Genomic DNA, 19,619 nt, shown 5'->3' on the forward strand with positions numbered 1-19,619 from the left:
CACACAAGAACAATACATTTATCAAACAGTTCATTGTGTATTTCCTTAATGATTTTTATGTTTTGAACGTTATTCTATTAGCTTCAAGGCAATCCCTCTTCCATTTTAAATAAGTCTCTAAAAGCAATTGTCAACAAGCTTAGATAATCCCATTGCCTTTCGCCTCCCTTCTTTATAAATCAATTATAAATAGATTTTTATCTACTTAAATCTTTAATATATATGTATATGTTATATAATTCTAATCTAAATATATATGTATATATAGTATAGAAATATTAAATCATATTGCATATTAAGTAATAAAAAATGGTTTATATATGTACAATATTATGGTGAATTTCATTTTCTTTTTTTACATGTACGTGACATTAATATTAATTTTTTACTCTCTTTGAAACATATATAACATACATATTATATATGTTACATTTCAAATTCAAGTTACGATTAGAGAAAAATGAAAAATACCTACTTAGTTGTAACATATTTGGTTCTTACAAGATTTTTAATTTTACATTGTATATAATGGAATCAAGGGCGTCCACGGGGGGCTGGAGAAGCTGTAGCCCCCTCCGAAAAAAAATAAGGCTATTTACTTTTTACAAGAAATTTTATATTTAATTTAAAAAATTAAATATCGGAATTTAATTTAATTTTCTGTGAATAACTAAGGATTTTTAAATTTTTTCCCCAGTTTTTTAAATTTGTAGAGTAGTTTTATGTACTTTATTTTTAATTTCAAGGTTTCATTATGCAACCAAACGATAGTTGAAACAAAAAGACACAAAAAAACTCTTTTGTACCATTGTCAGTGCCAGAAAGACTGTAGAGACTGTTGGCATCTCCTTTTGAACTGGCTACAATATCAAAAGTCGATTACAGTCTCATATACTCGAGAAGAACCAAAACTTCTTAAGCATCAATGTGTTTGGACTCGCACCGCCTTCATGTGCCCTTCTTCCAGCCCTAACCTCAACCACCTGGACTTTACAATTCAGGGTGTCGTGGAGAAAAAAGTTCTCTTGTACCTTTTACCCAATTTTTTTATTCTCTCTGAGCTGCTATTATGACAGTTTAGTACACCATGGACACGTCCTTCATCGTCAAGAGTTCCCAATCTGTTTGCCGGTTGTTATTGCATGTGAAGAAGAACATATTGATAAAAAAGTATAGTTATATATAGTGTTTAAACATATCACAAATTGGTTTTCAGATATGTCTTTTCTTGATTCTTTAAAATTAAATTTTGTCATGATAGATACACCTAGTTATTTTTGAAAGAATAGTTTGATCATATTCAGACATTTTGATTTTTCCCACACTCTCCTTTTCTCTGATCACTGTTTTTCCTGCTTTGTGTGCAATATATTTTTTGTCAAGATGATTTTTACATTTTTGTGAAGTCATTTGTGCAGGAACTGTGAAATTGTAGAAGCCCTAATGCAAGAACACAAAATTCCAGGACGTCAGACTAGTGTCTTACATACACTGTTTATAAAACATCATTTATATGTTCATATGTAGGGTTGTAAATTCTAACCATTACTGGAACGTAAAGAAAAAAGAAACTGAAAATAGACAAAGTACCCCTAACAATTCGAAGAACATTTTGAGCGAGAGCAGATAAGCTGTCATGATGTTTCATTAGATTAGATCAACAGGAATAACAATTTTATCGATTCTTAATTAAACTCAGAGTCCAACAAGGACAACAAAACGTCCTCATATATTTGCAGAGGTTGTGTAGAATCACATTTTTAAAGATATGGGCAAATATTGTGATTGTATAGTTAAAAAAGTTTTTAACTAGCAAAGAAACACAATAGGCTACCTTGATTTCAAAACCTAAGATGTCTGATAATCGTTGACTGTGCTATAAAATATTTTCAAGTGTTTTTCTTCCTTTAATATCTTTCTCAAATTAGCAATTTATAAACTTGAACTAAAATAACACTACAATATTCGGGGGTTATTTTTAAAATTGGGATAGAACAAGACGTATGAAAATGATTATATGGACACTTTTATCAATTTTTTCATGTTTTAAATGCCTAAAATAGTATGATATCAATATATGAAACTTTGTAAAAAAAGCATTGTCCGCTTTTAAAAAATACTTCATCACAAAAATGAACCATTATAAATACTTATACCAACGAGACAAAGCAGTTGAAAGAATAATTAAACCAAAAAACAAGTATATTAATTTTAGTTCACCAATTAATGGAATCTGGATCAAAAAAAAAAATAATAATAACAACTAGAGATAATGCTTTTGTTGAGTACGAGGAGAATAAAACTAATAACTTTTTTCTTGAATAATTCCATCTGTAACAATGACGGAAATAAAAAGATGAACTTAGCGCAGTAAATATTATTATACAAGGGGATCTTTTTTTACATTGATATACTTGTCGCTTCTTTCCTTTCTTCACAATATACTCTGTCCATATTTTGAAAACATACTACTCAACTAGACTTGCAACCCCACTTAGATTCAAAAGCGAATTTATATTGAAATCCTTAACACTATAGAATCTATATTCTAATTTTTCCCTGGATTTGAGCTCAAAAAAACTGAGGACTAACACAGGACTAAATAAACATATTTAAGGACCCGAGTTGGAATTGGTAAAAGTATTCAAGGAATCGAGCTGCACTTAATGAAAATATTAAAGGATTTGGACTTGTGATAAATTACTTTTGTGTAGACTCGACTTACAGTTCCGGGTAGTTCATTGAAATATAATTTATTAATCAACAATAGAATTTCAAAAAAAATAAAAAAATACTACATAATGGCTTTCCAGTGCTGGCTGACGGTTTGGTTGAGCGCCTCGATGTTTTGGAGGGCATCAAGGCTGTAGGCAGGAGGAGCAAAAGTATTAAAAAAGATTTTAAAAGTCTTGAAAGGGAAAAGATGGGTTTCTTTTATTACTGGTGTCAAAAGTGGCCTCTCCACCGTCTCTAGACAGTCTGGTGTAAAATCTCGAAATCTTTTTCATGAACCTCATGTACCTGAGGGTATTTATGTTTGCTTTAACTCCTCCAAGTCCTGTTTGACCTTTTCGACAGAGCCCTTTTTACTCTTCAGAGTGTGGGACTTGCTGACGGCGTAGACGGTAGTCCTGGAGACGCCCAACTGCATGCGAATGGAAATTTATAGATCCCGTTCAAATGAACTTTTCTCGACTTGTACATAAGCTAGAGAGCTCATTTGAGTTTAGTTGAGTAACTAATTGCTTATGCTTTAAAATATCAAAATAGGAATTAATTTCAATTACTCAAACTTCATTAATTATTAAATTAGTAAGTGTTCAACTTTCAATGGACACGTGGTATAATGACTTTTTGTGCACCAAGGCTTTGTGTATACCCATAACAATTAAAAAGTATATAAGTGTATGTGTATTAATTGATTATAACTGGAATGTTAGAAGTTAAAATCCTTGAGAAAGCAGAACAACAACAACAACAACACTAGAAATAAATTAGTAGATTTTATATCAACTTTTATAAATATATGTATAAAATTATTTGTTAGAAATACTCGTACGTGATCACAGAATAAAAAATAGCAGGAAAAAAATTATTAATAACTCACATACAATATTTATTTGAAATAGTTTGCAAATCAACATTTTCCCTACAAAAATATAAATTATTTTTATCAAGATTACATTATAGCAAGCAGAGTACAAATATCAGATGATAGTTTTTACGTTCCCTTAAGCAAAAAAAAACTAATTTATTTTTTATTTTATATTTTCAGGTAAGAAGATGATTTATCAATCAATGTTTTTTCAACAAATTGAAGCTATATTGTTACATTATATGTACAGCGTATCCCCTTATTTTTCTATTTTGATATACAAAGATCTGTCTAAGACGTTTTAGGTGCAATTGATAAATTTATTTTCCAGGATTTATGATAATTCAAGTCCTATATAAGAAATATATGTGTACAATAAAATAAAAGAGGGGGGTGAACTCCACTAAAGAGTGCCAAAAATAGGCATAAACAGTATGTGATAATTTAAAAACCTGCAAATATCATATCATATATATATAAAGATACTCTAAATTGCAACAATTTTCCAAATATAAATTTGTTTTATAAAAAGCAAGAAAAAATATGTCCATATTCATTTATTAGCATGTGACAATGCTATACACTGTCAAGGGATGGAACAACAAAAATGCATAATTTTATTTGAAACTATATTGTATCTATGCATTTTGCTTGAAACCATTTTGCTTTAGGAAATTTTACCTTATAACAATTTTCCTTCAGGATATTTCGCCTTTATATATAAATATATAAGGTCAATTTTTGATATTTTTGGTTAAATTGATGTTCTTTTAAAAAAAATTAATCAAAATATATGATGTGTATTACTATAAAACGCATTAAATGATTGTTTTTGTTCGAAAAATGATGGAATCATTCCCCAAAATTTAAATGCATATACCAACAAAATCTCACTATGTAATTTATTCAAGCCAGATACAACATAAATAATAAAATCAGTTTAATAAAGAAAATGAACAAGGCAAAAATTCGAATAGAAGAATTGCTTGATTGTGCAATTAAATAAAAAGTAATATAACTGCAAATAAGGTGAATTTAATAAAAAATATTGCCATCTGTTTGTGAAGCCCGGGACTTTTCAGCCAATGTATTATCTTCACGCACTAAATAAATCATGAAACCTTTTCGAAATTTGGATATTTTGATTACTTTTCGAGAAATGTAATCAATTATTATTTTTAAGATACAAAAAAAATATATGATGACTACATCATAAAACAACATAATTAAAAAAATTATATTAAATACTATTAGACTTATCTTATATATATATATGTAGAAATATTTCCAATCACAATTCAATTTTGATATTTTTCGTTAATCGGTAGTACAATTTTTCCTCCTCATGTATTTCTGCTGATTCCATAGCTTATAAATAAAACTACTGTAACATTTCGGATGACTTAGAGAAGCCACGTTCCTTTTTTACAAATTTATAAAAATTAAGCTTAGGCGGTTTCTTGATATTGAATGATATGTCTAATTTGCCCTTACTTTTTTGATGTGTTTATCCATTTCGCTATCTTCTTAAGATTCAATGGGTGCTTATTTGTGCATAAATTATCCGTTTGATACAGATGACTTGTTTTCTACCCCTGAACGTTACAACGGTCCAGCATCTTCAAAACAACTAATAAATGTAATGAGTTAACACTTCATAAAAATTATTTTAATTTATCTCTTTAAAGTACATTCAAAGTAGTATGTATATTAAGTTATGGAAAATATGAAGGGAATTTTATGACGACTATTGCATAGCATGTTCTACCTTCTCTTGTATAATACATGAGGATATACCATTAAGTAATATATAGTACAAAACCTCTCATTTTCATTTATAATAATTACATAATAAAAAAATCATAATTAAAAGGTTTTTCTAAGACTTTGGAGATCAATTTTTGAAGTAATTTATTTCGAAAAAATATCATACGAAAAAATTGAAGAGATCCAACACCATCCTGTGTATTACAAATTCGATATGTCCCGGTATACTACAATAAATATTCAATTTTGTCATTTAAAAATACTTTTGTTTAATCAACCATTTACATGCAAATAGAATAAATGCTACTATCAAGGCACTAACAGTATATAACAATATCTATGTAATGTATTAAATATATATTGTTCAAGTACATAAGTATTTAAACATATTTTTTATAAATTTCAAGTACAATAAATAAAAAATTTCCAGAGTTTCAAAGTTTTCTAAATGGCTGGAAACTTGGTAATGACACAGAGAGTGAGAATGTAATCAGATACATTTATCTTATTGTAATACAAGTAAGATCAATTGTGTTTAAGAAGTGAATGTAATCCGTTAATAACTCCATAATTGGTTCGGTAACATTATTACAGCCCATTTAGTGGTAACTATGAACCGCGTGTCGAGTCACAAATTGGCTAAATGATTCTTATTATCAGTTTCGTTTGTCTAAGGTGGGGATTTTTTGAACTTTTTCATCACTGCGTAGCCCTGGAGCATTTATTTATATCTTGAAGAATATAAAATATGCTCAAACAATTTATTTATGCAAATATTATTTATGTAATCTCCGGCTTATCACTTGACAATGCAGGCCAGAGCAATAGAGCTTCAAGGAACCCTCCTTGGAAAATACTAGTCTAAGGTGTGAAAGATTATAGAGTTGTATCATTCTTTATTATGAGACATAAGCTGGTACTATACTGGCGGTCGTTAAAAGTTTCAATTTTAAAGCAATTTTATAGAAAATTAAATTAGTTGAGTAAGACCTTAAAAAACAATCATTGTTTTGAAATAGTGTAGGAGACTATCCCTGGATGTCACTAGATAAATATTGCAAAATCTGTAAGGATAAATCCCGTTCTCAAGGGGGCTTTTCTCCTTCTCACAGTCTATAGAGAAAGACGGACAAAATGCACTAAAATAGTATCCCGTTAAGGGAACAATCTGCCCAAAGTATGAAATATTGTATTTATTTAATTTTTGAGACACACATAACAATTTAATTATTATTATCCTTATTAAATTTCCCTATTTCAAATAATGATTTTATTTTTCGTCATAGGGGGTATTTATATTCCTACTTTTGAAATCGGAAGGGATTCTCTTTTATTAAAAAGGTGTTTTATAGCAACTTATTAGTTTATTATAGGATTTCAAGGGTACTAAATGAATGAAGTGTAAATAAGTTAAAATATTTTTTATATTAAGTCTATTTCCTTTAGATTATCATAGTTCTATTTAATATATTATTTAAGTTCTTTAAATTCTATAAGACATTCATTACACGTATATTTAATTTCAATTTTCTCTTTCATTAATAAACTAGCCTTTAGTTGCTCAAAAAAGGAAGGAAAAAAACAAAAACTTATATAAGTTTATACTAAGGCTTCTCTTTTCTTTAGAAATTGTCCTTTAGAAAAATCCCAAGAAAATCTATTTTTATGTTTGGATATGCCAGAAAATTCTGTATGAGATAACAAATAATGAATATTTGTAATTTAATTAGAATATTTCATATTTAAGAAGGAAAATTAATCTTACCCTGGCATTAATAAAAGTCATAATTAATGTTTTCTTACGTTAGAAGGTGAAGCTATAATTAAACAATAATTTAAATAGGTGCTTCGTTGGGCATTCCTTTTTGTCGACGCACATCATACGTACTATGTAGTATAAATCTTTAAAAAACATTATCTAAACCGTAATTTTCAATGTTCAAGTTAAATTTAAATGTACTCAACTTTTCATTGAATAAATCTCATAAAGGAAGCTTCTTTGTTTATATTATGAAATAGATAGATGTGATACTTTCAATTATAAATTTTTTTCTCATTAATTTATCCTAAGTGTACAGTCCCAAAAATACCCGGAAGCAGGCAGAGAAACCCCAGTCCATACTTAAATGCAATAAAATTTGTTGTATCGTTATATGAATAAATTTTACAGATATAAGGGAAAATAAATCAATAGCTGATATAACTTGATTCTAAGTATTATGGCTAGTGATGAAAATTGAGTTTATCTTTTAGCTTGCCCATGTTATTGGAGTTGACAAACTGAAGAGTGAATTTTCTTACCCTAAGGTGTTGTCATCCTTGATTAACTCATAAGAAGTGAACGTCTTTTCAACTACCTTCAGTAATATTCAAAAACCTGATTGAATATATATGTGTGTTCATATAGGACGGAGAATAACCTTGAGGATGTTTTGCTGAGCTAAAATTGTAAGTCCTTGCTAGACTTAGGGTAGTATTGAGAATCGAAAACGGAATCATTCTTACCTATCACCTAGTTTATCTCCTTTTCCAACTTGGTCGCAGCTGCTTGTAACTGACCTAATAAAGCTGTGCAGACAGCTAAGCGGTTCTCCTTTAAAACAATTTTCAATTGTCAGGGTTGCGATGTTGAAATTTAGATTTTTTTTAAGATAACCAAAAGGCTCCTGATTAGCATGTAATATTAGTCATTCGTTTCCGTATGAAAATCCTGGACTGGTATGGGGCCGTTAAAAATTAACTAATTTTGTTTGTACAAGAAGTGTCAAAGTAATTTATAAAAATAATAAATCTTGATCCAATCCCTCAATATGTTTTTTAGTATTAAAGAAATTTGAGGGGAGGAAAATGTCGTTTGTATTTTCGATTCATCGTATCGCTCAAGATAAATAAACATGACTTGAAGAAGTGAGTCGTTGCCTTTTTGATTCATATATTAAAGGGTACGAGTATTTACATGTCTATGGAACATTAGACAGATGTATGTACCATTGGACAAACATACATACATATATTCAATGTCGAATCGTTTTTTCTCCTCTCCACTTGGCGGAAAGTCTGAATAATAATATTAATAGTACAATTGGAAAATCGATTTGTATATAGTTTCTTTTCTGTACTATAGTACAAATATAATACCAATTCAGTCCTTTCGTTTCTATTTGTTCTGATGGCTGTCATCACTCACTGTGTTGTGGCTCATAATACAGATTATACAAGATGTATAAATGCATTTATTCTGTTAATCTTAGACTTCAAATAAATAATGTGAACCTTATCGTAAATAAGCGCTACTGAGAACAAATCCCCCCTCTCACCCAGATTAATGAGAAAATTTTGAAAGAAGGCATTAGTCAAAGTTCCCTAGGCTAGTATTGTGTCGGTCCTAATTTAGGACCGTGGTTCAGTCCACTCTCTTCTGTCAGTCTTTAAACAAAGTAAAATCCATAAATTGTGACATTATTGAGGGTGTTTTTAATTTCTTTAAATTATTCCGTTATAAAACAAAGTAAATTATATAATTAAGTAAAAATATAATAATTTCGTATTATATTGTATTATAATGAAAATGAGACTATTTTTTTTGCAGGATAGGCGCATTGATCTGACTAAATGTCTCATATATCTTATTTCGCTTAATAAACTATCTACATTTTTATGAAAACATCGAAGGACCGACAGTTAAAGATCAGTTCCAAGGACCGAGAGTACCAATCTTAATACTGGACTGGACCAAATAAATACAGACTGAAGCGACTACATAGCCTATTTGTTAGTTTCTTATAAAATGGGGGGAAAAATTCATTAATTATTAATTTATTATTAATTTAATAATAACTGAAGATTGAGGGATTGAAGTTAATTCATATATATATATATATATTAAAGCATAAGCAACTAGTTATTAAACAAAACAAACTTGAGCTCTCATGCTTACGTACAAGTCGAGAAAATTACATTTGAACGTGATCGACGAATTTCCATTCTCGCACTCCAAGCAGTTACGCGTCTCTAGGACCACTTTCTACGCCGTCAGCAAGTCAGAAAGGTTGTATAGAAAGAAAGACTCTGTTAAAGTTGTCACATTGGACCGGAAATTAAAGATAACATCCCAGGCTAATTCTCTCACGTCCATGAGGGCCCATGCAAGAGATTTCGGGATTTCATACCATACTGCTCAGAAAGCTATTTAAAAAAAGTGGGTGAAAAAAGAGCTTTGTGAGCGTGTAGATACCTTTTTTTAATCCGGAAATTAAAAAAATCAATTTCTCCTGTTGCAAGACTCTTTTGAATTATTTTGAACTCTTTTTTGATACTTTTGACCCTCCTACACCCCTAATGTCAACCCCCTTAACTACACTTTTTGGGTGCATCTCGAGGGAAGACCTGCACCTAAACCCTCAAAGCCACTAGTAGCCAATACAGTGGTCTCCATCTGCAACAGATGCCATCCCTTTAGCCACAGCCTGGAAGTCATCGCTGCCACTAAGGTTGGCTAGATAAATGATTAAGAGAGCTCAGACACATATATTTATAGTGTTTATTTTCTAAAAAAATCTATTCTTAATTAATAAATTATATCATGTTGAAGTTTAAATTTCAAAGTATCCGATTTTAATGAACCACTTGGTTATTCTTATTACAAAATATAAAAGTATTTGTAAGATACAAAAAACTTCTTAATAATAACTTGATTGATTCAAAGAATTTATGAAATAATAGAATTTGATTCGAGACTAAATATAATAATACTTAAGAGAAATATACTCATTTTCGGATTTGGTCTACTTTAGGTTTTTGAGAATGTGTCCACATCCACCTTAATTCTTTAAATCTGTTTAATTTTATTAAGAGTGTTACTAGATATTTCGAGTTCCAATTATGTCGTATTTTCCAATGACTATTTGGAACAAGTTTGAGTAATTTTCAGCGAATTGTCAATTTTAGTAAAGTAGACCTTTTTTTTAGAATTTAAAACGATAAAATAGATTTTATAACTGCCTTAAATCAATGTTTCATTACCTTTTTACCTCTATTATCCAATTTAATAATTGAAAAAAATTCTATAATAAATAGACTATTTCAGGTATAAATATTTCATACTTTTTCATAGTAAAATTGTATATATTTTTTTTTAGAAAATAAGATGTTATAAAAAGATTGTTCAGGAAATGTCTCCTTTTTTTTTGTATATACTCGAATGAAACTATTTTCAATCATTTTGATAGGCTTAGTAAGTTTAATTAAAGAGTTCAAGTCACTTCTGTTAAAATTAAGGTTTACAGCTTTCATTTGATCTATAGAATATAAACCAAAAATCAAGATAATCACGATGGAATAAAGAAAAGATGGAAGGCTGACAATGGTATTAATACTTTTTCCCGCCTGGAAAATGGCGTTTTAAATGAAAAATAATTTCCTCTTCGTTAAAATTCATTGCTCTAAATAAACAGTATAAAGTAGGTTTCCCTGTATATAATTTAATGTTGATTGTACTCACATAGAGATGATAAACCCCTGATAGAGTTTTGTATCCAAATAATATTCTCTAGATAGCATCTAAGAACAAGTGAAACTCATTAAATATGTTTACATATCAGCTAATCCTCACAGAATCTTCTGTAGGGGAGAAGCAAAAAATAAGACTTCTGCATAATCCTCTGGAATCCCAAACTCCCAAGAGGAATAAGAATCGATAGTCTTATTTTTCTAAATGTATATACATCACATTCTGAACTTTTTCTTTTTTTTGTTACTTTTTAATATGTCACACAATATTAGCCCTAGGAGTCAAAATATTGCTTTATATTGTGTATACTTTGAGTCTGCTACTTACATAGAAAATTGTAATTTTCTATGTATTTTTCGTCCATTACGCGAATGCCGTGACTTTCTCTTTTATGTTGGAGATATATAAATAAAGGTATATTTGTAGTATCCACGATGATCTAATTATTACTAATGTTAACCCTGAAAAAAATTTACAAATGAAATGAGGTCAATAGTACAATATGCAGATTTTTTGCAGCAATTAATAGATACAAAAGTTAATAAACTACGGGCACCTGAACATTAGTGAGTCTATACTAGGACATAAAATACTTATTCTATCCAATATATGATCAGAAAAACAGTCAACCCTTTGATTACCAACAATATTCATAGTATGACTTTGCCCTATTAGCGGTTAATGTACAATTAGCCAATACATTGTCCAAGTGGTATATAAATGCAGATTTTAACAAAATTAAAACTCTTTTGGAAAAGAAAAAAATTAAAAAGGTTAAATGACATAAAGTTTTTTCCACACTTAATTAATCTTGTTTAATTGATCATGTCAATCAATTTAACTGGCATTCTCTTTTAATACTAATTATTGTGGAAAAATTTAAAAAATGCAGTCATTCCTAACAGTGGCCACATCATCTATCAATAAAGCAATACTTAAATCCCCATTTAAAAAATCTCAATAAAACTTATAGGATTTAATTCCTAAAAATATTGGTAAGTGGTCCATCTGATTTGATGTGGTCTGGGAGAAAATTATACAATTTCCAATATGGATGTTCTAGAGCTCGCTATGTTACTAGAATCTATAAAGTTACGTGGCAAGGGGGGTGGGACATAAGTGAATAACTCCGTTATTAGTTTTTGACCACAAAACAAACGTTATTGGAGACAAAATTTCTTAATCGTCTAGTCTTACAAAATGTATGTGGTTAAGTCCAGCGTCAACACTACAAGGGAGCACTAAGAGGACGGTCCTTATGCAATGCGTGTTGCCCCCCCCAAACTGAAATATAAATCTTATTCTACAACAACTGCAGAAATTTGATTACATTCATTATTATCGTGCTTCATAATTGTGTAGCAAATTAATATGAAATCAATGGTTCTCGGGACCTGTGAGATGAGATGGTTTGGCTTTTAAGTAACAAATTATCCATGTTGAAAATGGACATTATAAACATCATACCCTTTATCGAGATTCAAGATGTTTTTTTAATAATAATGACGACCATTTCTCATATTATGGACTACATTCGTTATCCAATGTGTAACTGTACATAGTGCCTATCTCTGTTAATGTTTAAAAATCCACCGGTATAGTGATTTCAAGGATGATAATAAATATAACTAAAAATGCCGTTTCCCAGAAAAAAATTGTGATATCTTAAAACTATGAACTATGTCAAAGAGCGTATTTCTTTACGTTAAATTACTTACCAATCGATTTCAAAGTGTCCAGTGTAAAAAAACTGTACTTATGTTTAGCCGCGAGAGTTCTAATCATCACATTTTCCGAGGTAAGACCGCCGACCACGGAATGTATTTTCAAATATGGGGGGCAAACTATCTAATAGTGACGTCATCAGTGGCGTCTTCAGGATGGGGGGGGGCAAACATTTGGGTATTTGACAGTTATGACTCATAAGCTTATGTATTTAAAAAAAAAAACAAATTTGACAGAAATTTTTCTTAGAAGAGACAAAAACTTTTTATTTTTATTTTAGTATTATTTGTTTATAAGATAAATTTATTTTTCATCGAAAATTATGAGATTTAAAATTTTATAGACCAGAGGAACTTTTTTTTGTTATAACTATAAAAAATTCCCCAGAAGTTGCGGGACAATCGTAAGTTTTACCCCTCTATGAAGAAATGGTACAACATGAAAGGTGCAATCAATGCCACACATAACTTTGATGCGTTCCAATGAGACTGCTGTGACTACCATTGTTCTAGGATTCGGATTTATTTAAACCCTTTTAGCAAAAAAAAGGGTCAACTTTACTACAATAGATACTAATAGAGTGATTCACCCCTGTAGGCCAGTTAATGAATTAAAGTTTGTACACTTTTACTCCATTTTTTTTTTTTTTTTGTGTGTATTGTCTTAATTTTGGAGAATAACTATCTACCGTGGTAAAATACAGGATAACCTTGAATTTAAAGCTATATCTTTGTCAGAGTAGTGCTGTTAATCCAAATTTGATTCAAGGACTGCCTCTTAAAAATTAGTTTACTATCATTATATGCCAAAAATAATAGTTTTGTTCATCAATGTCCTCTGAGATGTGATTCCTTTTTGTAAAAACAAAAAAAAATATACATATATAAACTTACAAGGAATTCACTTGTTATCTCTATATTAGAGCAATGATTTATGAGTTCAAAAACTCGCAATCCGAGGTATAACTGTATTTTAGTTTCTCTTTTGTTAGTTGCTACATGGACATGACAAGTTATAGAAATGCATAAAGGACTATTCACATAAAAATGGGGTAAAAGCGTACAGTATTATTTTAGTTGTGATGCAATGATGGGATGAACGAAATGAAATATTTCTTTATTTGATGTTGTTATGTTCCATCTGCTACTTATTTGAAATAAATAGAGGGCGCGCTGACGGGATTATTTACCCTTTGGTTATAGAGGGAGGGGGGGTCTATGCTCGGATGGATTGGCAGATGCACAGCAAACAAAGCAAATAAGATTCTCCTATCCAGAATAATTGTTTGGTACTTTTAAGAACTCTTGTTAACACGTCCATTTTGATAGAAAATGTCCTACGAATTTGATGAATTACAAAATATTTAACAATGCTCTGCATAAAAAATATGCAAAAATAAATAAGGAAAATATATTCTATTGATTTGGCAATGGAATAATGATTCCATCAAATGATTTTATGATATATATTTTTGCAATTATTATCTGTCAATAGCATCAATAAATATCTCTTAATGTTATTTGGGAGATAAAAAATAAGAGAAAGAAAAAGGTTATCGACATATGGACTAAATTCATCATCCTAACACTTCTTCCCTATTTTTTTATACATATTTCATTCAGCCAAAGAAGGAAGAAAAAAAACCTTTTGTTCATTTTTCTATCCACAACCATCGTGTTTATTGATTTTTTTTCATCCGATTATGTGGATGATGCTTCGTGACGCAAAAGGAGCGTCATTATTGTTATTATTTTAATACCGGCTTTGTTGCCGGCTTCCTTTTACTGCTAAAGTTCAGTATACCTTCTACTTACTTACATTGCATTAAATGTTCTAATAATAATTATATGAATAATAAATTCGTCTGCTTTTACACATTTTAAAAGCAAAATTAAAATCATTGTTATAATTTGAAAGATGCGCTTAATGCTTATGATATAAGAAAGAAAAGAAAAAAAAGTAAGGAAGGAAAAGGGGAGGAGGGGGGAAAAGCTTCAGGCGTGCTCTTTTTCGCCCATCCGCTTTCTTTCCTTTGTGGCGATGAACATTACTTTTTTTTTCTTCTTCTTAGAGGAGCGCTCTCTAGATTCTTATTTTCCCCCTTCAGCTTACGTGTGTTATGTTGAGTGTTAGTGATGTATATTCCCTCGTCTTCCCTCTCTCGCCCGGTCGGCCACAGAGCAACTACAAAAGGGGAAAAAGAGAAGAAAAATCTGATGCCCGCCGAAAACGCTTTTTTTCTATACTTAAAATTGAGATTTTTTAGTCCTATGGTAATTATATAGAGAGGAAGAGAGACAAAGTCGTTACCTATAATTTTTGTAGTTTTGATCATTTCTCTAATTGTTTTTTAAAAATTAAAGTGGTGGAAGTGACGAGTTTTGAATTGAATTATTTACCCCCATGCTTATCAAAGAATAGGATTAAATAATTTTTTTAGCGATAAATAATTATATAATTTATTGTCAACTCATATCTGCTTTGAGCAAAACGTTTCGAGATCCACTCATTTCTAAGGCGGAGTAGTAATGAACTTAGTGCTGACCTCGGGACCACCGCCAGCACAATTAGATGCTCCACCGCACTGTCAACCGTAAGTGAATTATATAGGTATAAAGATACATAATATATAACAATGCTCGTGAAGATTTATATTTTCAAATCACGTACCACTGATTGAATAAGGGGAATAAAAAATATATATGATGCGAGGGGCTTTAATTTTATTCTACAACTAAGGTGTATAAATTGCATTATCTCACAATTTCGTTAAAGAATCATCATCAAATGAGCTATTAAGATGTTGTATGGAATCTGAAAATTCCATGGAGCCTGTGAACTCAGGTCCACATCTGATTGAATATGTACTTAGAATCCATTTAAAAAAATAATACTTTAGCAGATGATAAATTTGAACGACAAACGGACCACGTGAATATTCATAAAGTCTATGAGCAGATGAATGTTATTTTTTATTCCCTCTCGTGATACTATTTCGAAGTCGATTCTCCCTCCCCCTCCACAGTCCTTTTCAAAGACATTAATCTTCAGTTAATGAATTAGTCATTGAATATGATAATGAGAGACAAGTGACAGCAATGAACATAACATTAGTGATTGTTTCAAAATGACAATTTGTATGTACAATGTATGTATACGTACATGAAGAAAGACATTTATTTGTGTTATGTGTTATAGGTATGTAAGTTCTCGTAAACAAGTACTTGACATTTAATGTCCCTACAATATAATCAATATACTCGTGTATATGTGTAGGCATTTATATTTTATGACAGACTGTTCAAACAAAACCAGACTCAAAGTATGTGTATAATCAATGTTTAGGGGGATGACCTGAAGGAGTACTATTTGCTATTGATAAACTGTTTTGAAATACAATGATCTGAAGCAGCTCTTTTAAAATTATCTTCATTTTGACATTTGAACACTCTTTTGGACTGATATTTTGTGACATTGTGAGTAAATAGCTCGTTATTAGAGATATACCATGGACCTATCTGTCATTGCAACACAATTATTTCGATTCTGACTTTGAATTATCTTTTCGTTGGAGGAATTCAATGACTCTACTTTCAGTGAATTTACTGATTCTTTGTTATTAAAGACGCTTCATGAAACTGAAAATTAAGTCATCTTAACAACCAAATAGACTCATTTAAAATAATTTTTTTAATTTGGCAGTCTTATGAACCATTCCTATTAATGATCATCATCGACTATAAAAATATCTCAAATATCTATGTTTACTTATAGGTTTCAATCATGATAATGTTTTCAAGCAGATTAGGAGGCAGTGGTTGTTGTAAAACTGCCCTAGAAATGTAGTTTGCTACTCTTTTAATATTATTCATGATGGTACTGTGTCTATGGTTCTAGAGATGTTAAATTATGTGGAAAAAATGTAAATAAAATTAAATATCGTAAATTTTTAAGTTTTGTCGAACTAGGATAATCGAATAGTTTCGAATCCCTGAAGGTTTTTTCATAGAAAATTAAGGAGAGGCCCTTTTATATTGTTAAGGTGACTTTTTATATTTAAAAGTATTAATTTTGTATTACATTCGGTTATTCCAGATATTTAATTCTTTCCATATTCGTAGATTAACTATAATATATTTAAAATATATACGATTACTCTTTATTTGATGAACATATCTAATTATATCCTTTCATTTTTACATCCCTGATCTATAATTTTGTCAACTTAGTGACAAAAATCCCATTAACGGGATGTCTCATTAATTGTGTCTCTAATAATTATTCTAGGGGGAGGACATTTCCCTCTCCTTCTGGGATCTTAGCCAATTTTAATGATGAATTCAAAGTCGCTTGGAGTACAGAGTTCATTTGGTTGTAAAATATATTCCTTCTCAAAAATATTATATAATTGTCAGTGGTAGGAAAAAGTCCTTATTCTGAAAGTCCAAGTCGAATCTCAAGTCTTCCCTCACAAGTCCAAATCCATGATTATTTTTACCGAGTTCTCAAATTTCTATGGAGCCAATTTGAAGTCCATAATCATGATATAGGGTCGATAGTGTTTAAGCTTTTATTTAGTTAAGCATAAATTAGCTTTCGACTCACAAGTCTTAGCTATTGAGTCTTTGATAATGGGATAAAACAAATCAAAAGTCTACAAAATATGGGCTCAAGACGAAGCCGATTTGCAAGTATAGAGTCCAAGTCCCCAACTCTGTTACTAGTTCTATTGAATAATCATCTTATTATCTATCTACAATAACAACTATGTCTTCTTAAATGGATCTTCACTTTTATTTTTTTGTACAATCCCTTTGCGTGTTTATACTATTAAGTCTTGCTTAACTGATCGTGTGTACATCACGTCATTGCTTTGATTATATCATGCAACCTATTATTTGAAAAGAAACTGGGGAATAGGGCCCAAAATTTGCTGGTAGTTTGGTAATTCTTCCCAAATATTAATTCATTGTTGGGAATTGATCACAGCAGCTTAACAAGAGATCATTCTAATTCAACTAATAAAAATCCGGAACACTGATATGGGGAAAAAAGCACGAACCACCATAGCTGACAGTTAAATACATTGTATATTTTGTGTCAGCGAAGTAATCCGTGACACATTATGTAAGAAAGGAAAATCTTTTGATGTCAGCTGATTATATATTCCATATTTGCTTTATATATATATATATATATATTTGAAAATGTATCGTTGACGAGGATGTGAGGATGTGGATATACTTTTGGGATGATGGGAATAGCTATAAGAAGAATCATGCCAAATACTTATACTTATATATTCCTTCTTCTCCTTCTTCCCCCCTTCTCGTCTTATTCTCTTCTCTCCAATCGTTTCCTTCCTTCTTTCTCTCTTTTTCTTTATATCAGCATATATTATTATTGTTGTAAGTCAGATTAAAAGCCTTTTTATATAATCCAAGGATAAACACGCAAGCCCAGTGGTTTTCTCGTCATTATGATTCATACACTCTTAATGATCATGATGAGCGAACCCTCCCACTCATCATATATATATATATGTATACATTTGATTGTCCTATTTTCGGGTTTAAATCACCCCCCTAGGGAGATCCAAAAATGTACTTTTGGAATGTAGGAGACTCTTAAATTATATTTGGCATGGTACAGGTCATATTAATTAAGATAAAAAATGTAATGTAAATTGACCTTTTAAAAGCCTTTTTACCGTTCTAAATATGACACAAAAAGTCAAAAAATTTACTTGTTATATATTTTAGCATTTGTTTTGTCAATTAAAAACACTGAGCACCTTCTTTTATAATAATTTATGAGATATTTAATGTTCTGCTCAATTATTTGTGTTTCCTCCTTTTTTTATCCAAGGTAGTGTAACTCCTTATTGTTCAAAAACTATCCCTTCACTTTGGGATTAATTTTATCCTATTACTTCTCTTTATCTTTAAATAAAAGAAAAAGATTCTGACTGGCTTCAAACGTTACTCTAGTCATTTTTTTTTATTGTCGCCGGTAGAATATATCGTAGGCAAGGAAAAAATATTCATTCAACAAGGAGTGTGCAATTATATGATCTTGTTATATATATGTAACTACTGGCATCAATTAGAGGCAAGGTGTGTTTTGTACACTCAAGTACGTGTAATCCAATTTATTATTAAAATTTCATATTTGATAACACTTGTCGTTTTTGGACGCCGAGTACTTCTTTGCAATTTGGATTATAATAAGTGGATTTGTAGGATAATTTAGAGACCTCCAGATATTCCTTCTTTTGAATGCATTGTCATGTGGAGCATCAAATAGGACTCTCATTTGACATCATTTTTTGGCTTCTTGAACAGAAATTTACCGTAAAAAATATTAACAATAAATTATACTTAATAATAAAGAAAAAGCAAGATTAAAAATGTCCTTATTTTTTGTGCTAATCAAAATTCTCAACCTATGTGTTGTGGCACTCTATTTCGGTGGTTTTCAAGCTTTTTGTAGTGTGTAATACCTGATCGAATTTCAAAATCTTCTTTACCACCATTATAAGCAAACAGAATACGCAGTACTAGAGAATAAACATATTTACCACAGCTTCAAAACCATTGTCCTAGTTGATATTCAATTTATTCTTGAAGAAACAAGCTCTGGGTCAATTCACCTAATAATCATTTTACTTCCCGTTAAGGTTTCCGATGATATCTTTTAAGTACGTACGTGTAATTAAATTTTAACTAGTATTTTAAGAACATGGATGAAACACATTGAAACATATGTTCATTTTATTTTAATTTATTGTCTGTTTCAAATATGGTTTATTTTACCTATAATGTTGGGGAATCCCCTAATATGAATGATGGTTTATTTCTATCTTTTTTTGAAGTATACAATAGACAAATTTGATGTTCGTAATTCTCCAAACAGTCCTGCCTCTGTAGTTTTGAAGAACTATGCAAATTGTTGATATTATTAAAATGGGTTTGAATTGATAAACATTATATAATTAGTATTGTGTTGGTCCTTATCTATGAC

At 30.2% G+C, this 19,619-nt stretch overlaps 1 protein-coding gene across 2 annotated transcripts in view; it reads left to right on the forward strand.

Annotated features, from left to right (window-relative positions):
• msi (RNA-binding protein musashi) overlaps nt 1-19,619 on the forward strand; it is a 237,317-nt gene that overhangs the window by 176,307 nt on the left and 41,391 nt on the right. The window contains exon 1 of one of the 2 annotated variants that reach the window (XM_040715108.2): nt 14,859-15,189. The exons of the other annotated variant lie outside the window; for it this stretch is intronic. Within the exon in view, the coding sequence (XP_040571042.1) occupies nt 15,125-15,189 (65 nt within the window). The 5' untranslated portion in view covers nt 14,859-15,124. Of the gene's footprint in view, nt 1-14,858; nt 15,190-19,619 lie in introns of those variants that run through there. 2 annotated transcript variants of the gene reach the window in all.

This window comes from Lepeophtheirus salmonis, chromosome 6, assembly GCF_016086655.4.
Source record: "Lepeophtheirus salmonis chromosome 6, UVic_Lsal_1.4, whole genome shotgun sequence".
NCBI lineage: Eukaryota > Metazoa > Arthropoda > Copepoda > Siphonostomatoida > Caligidae > Lepeophtheirus > Lepeophtheirus salmonis.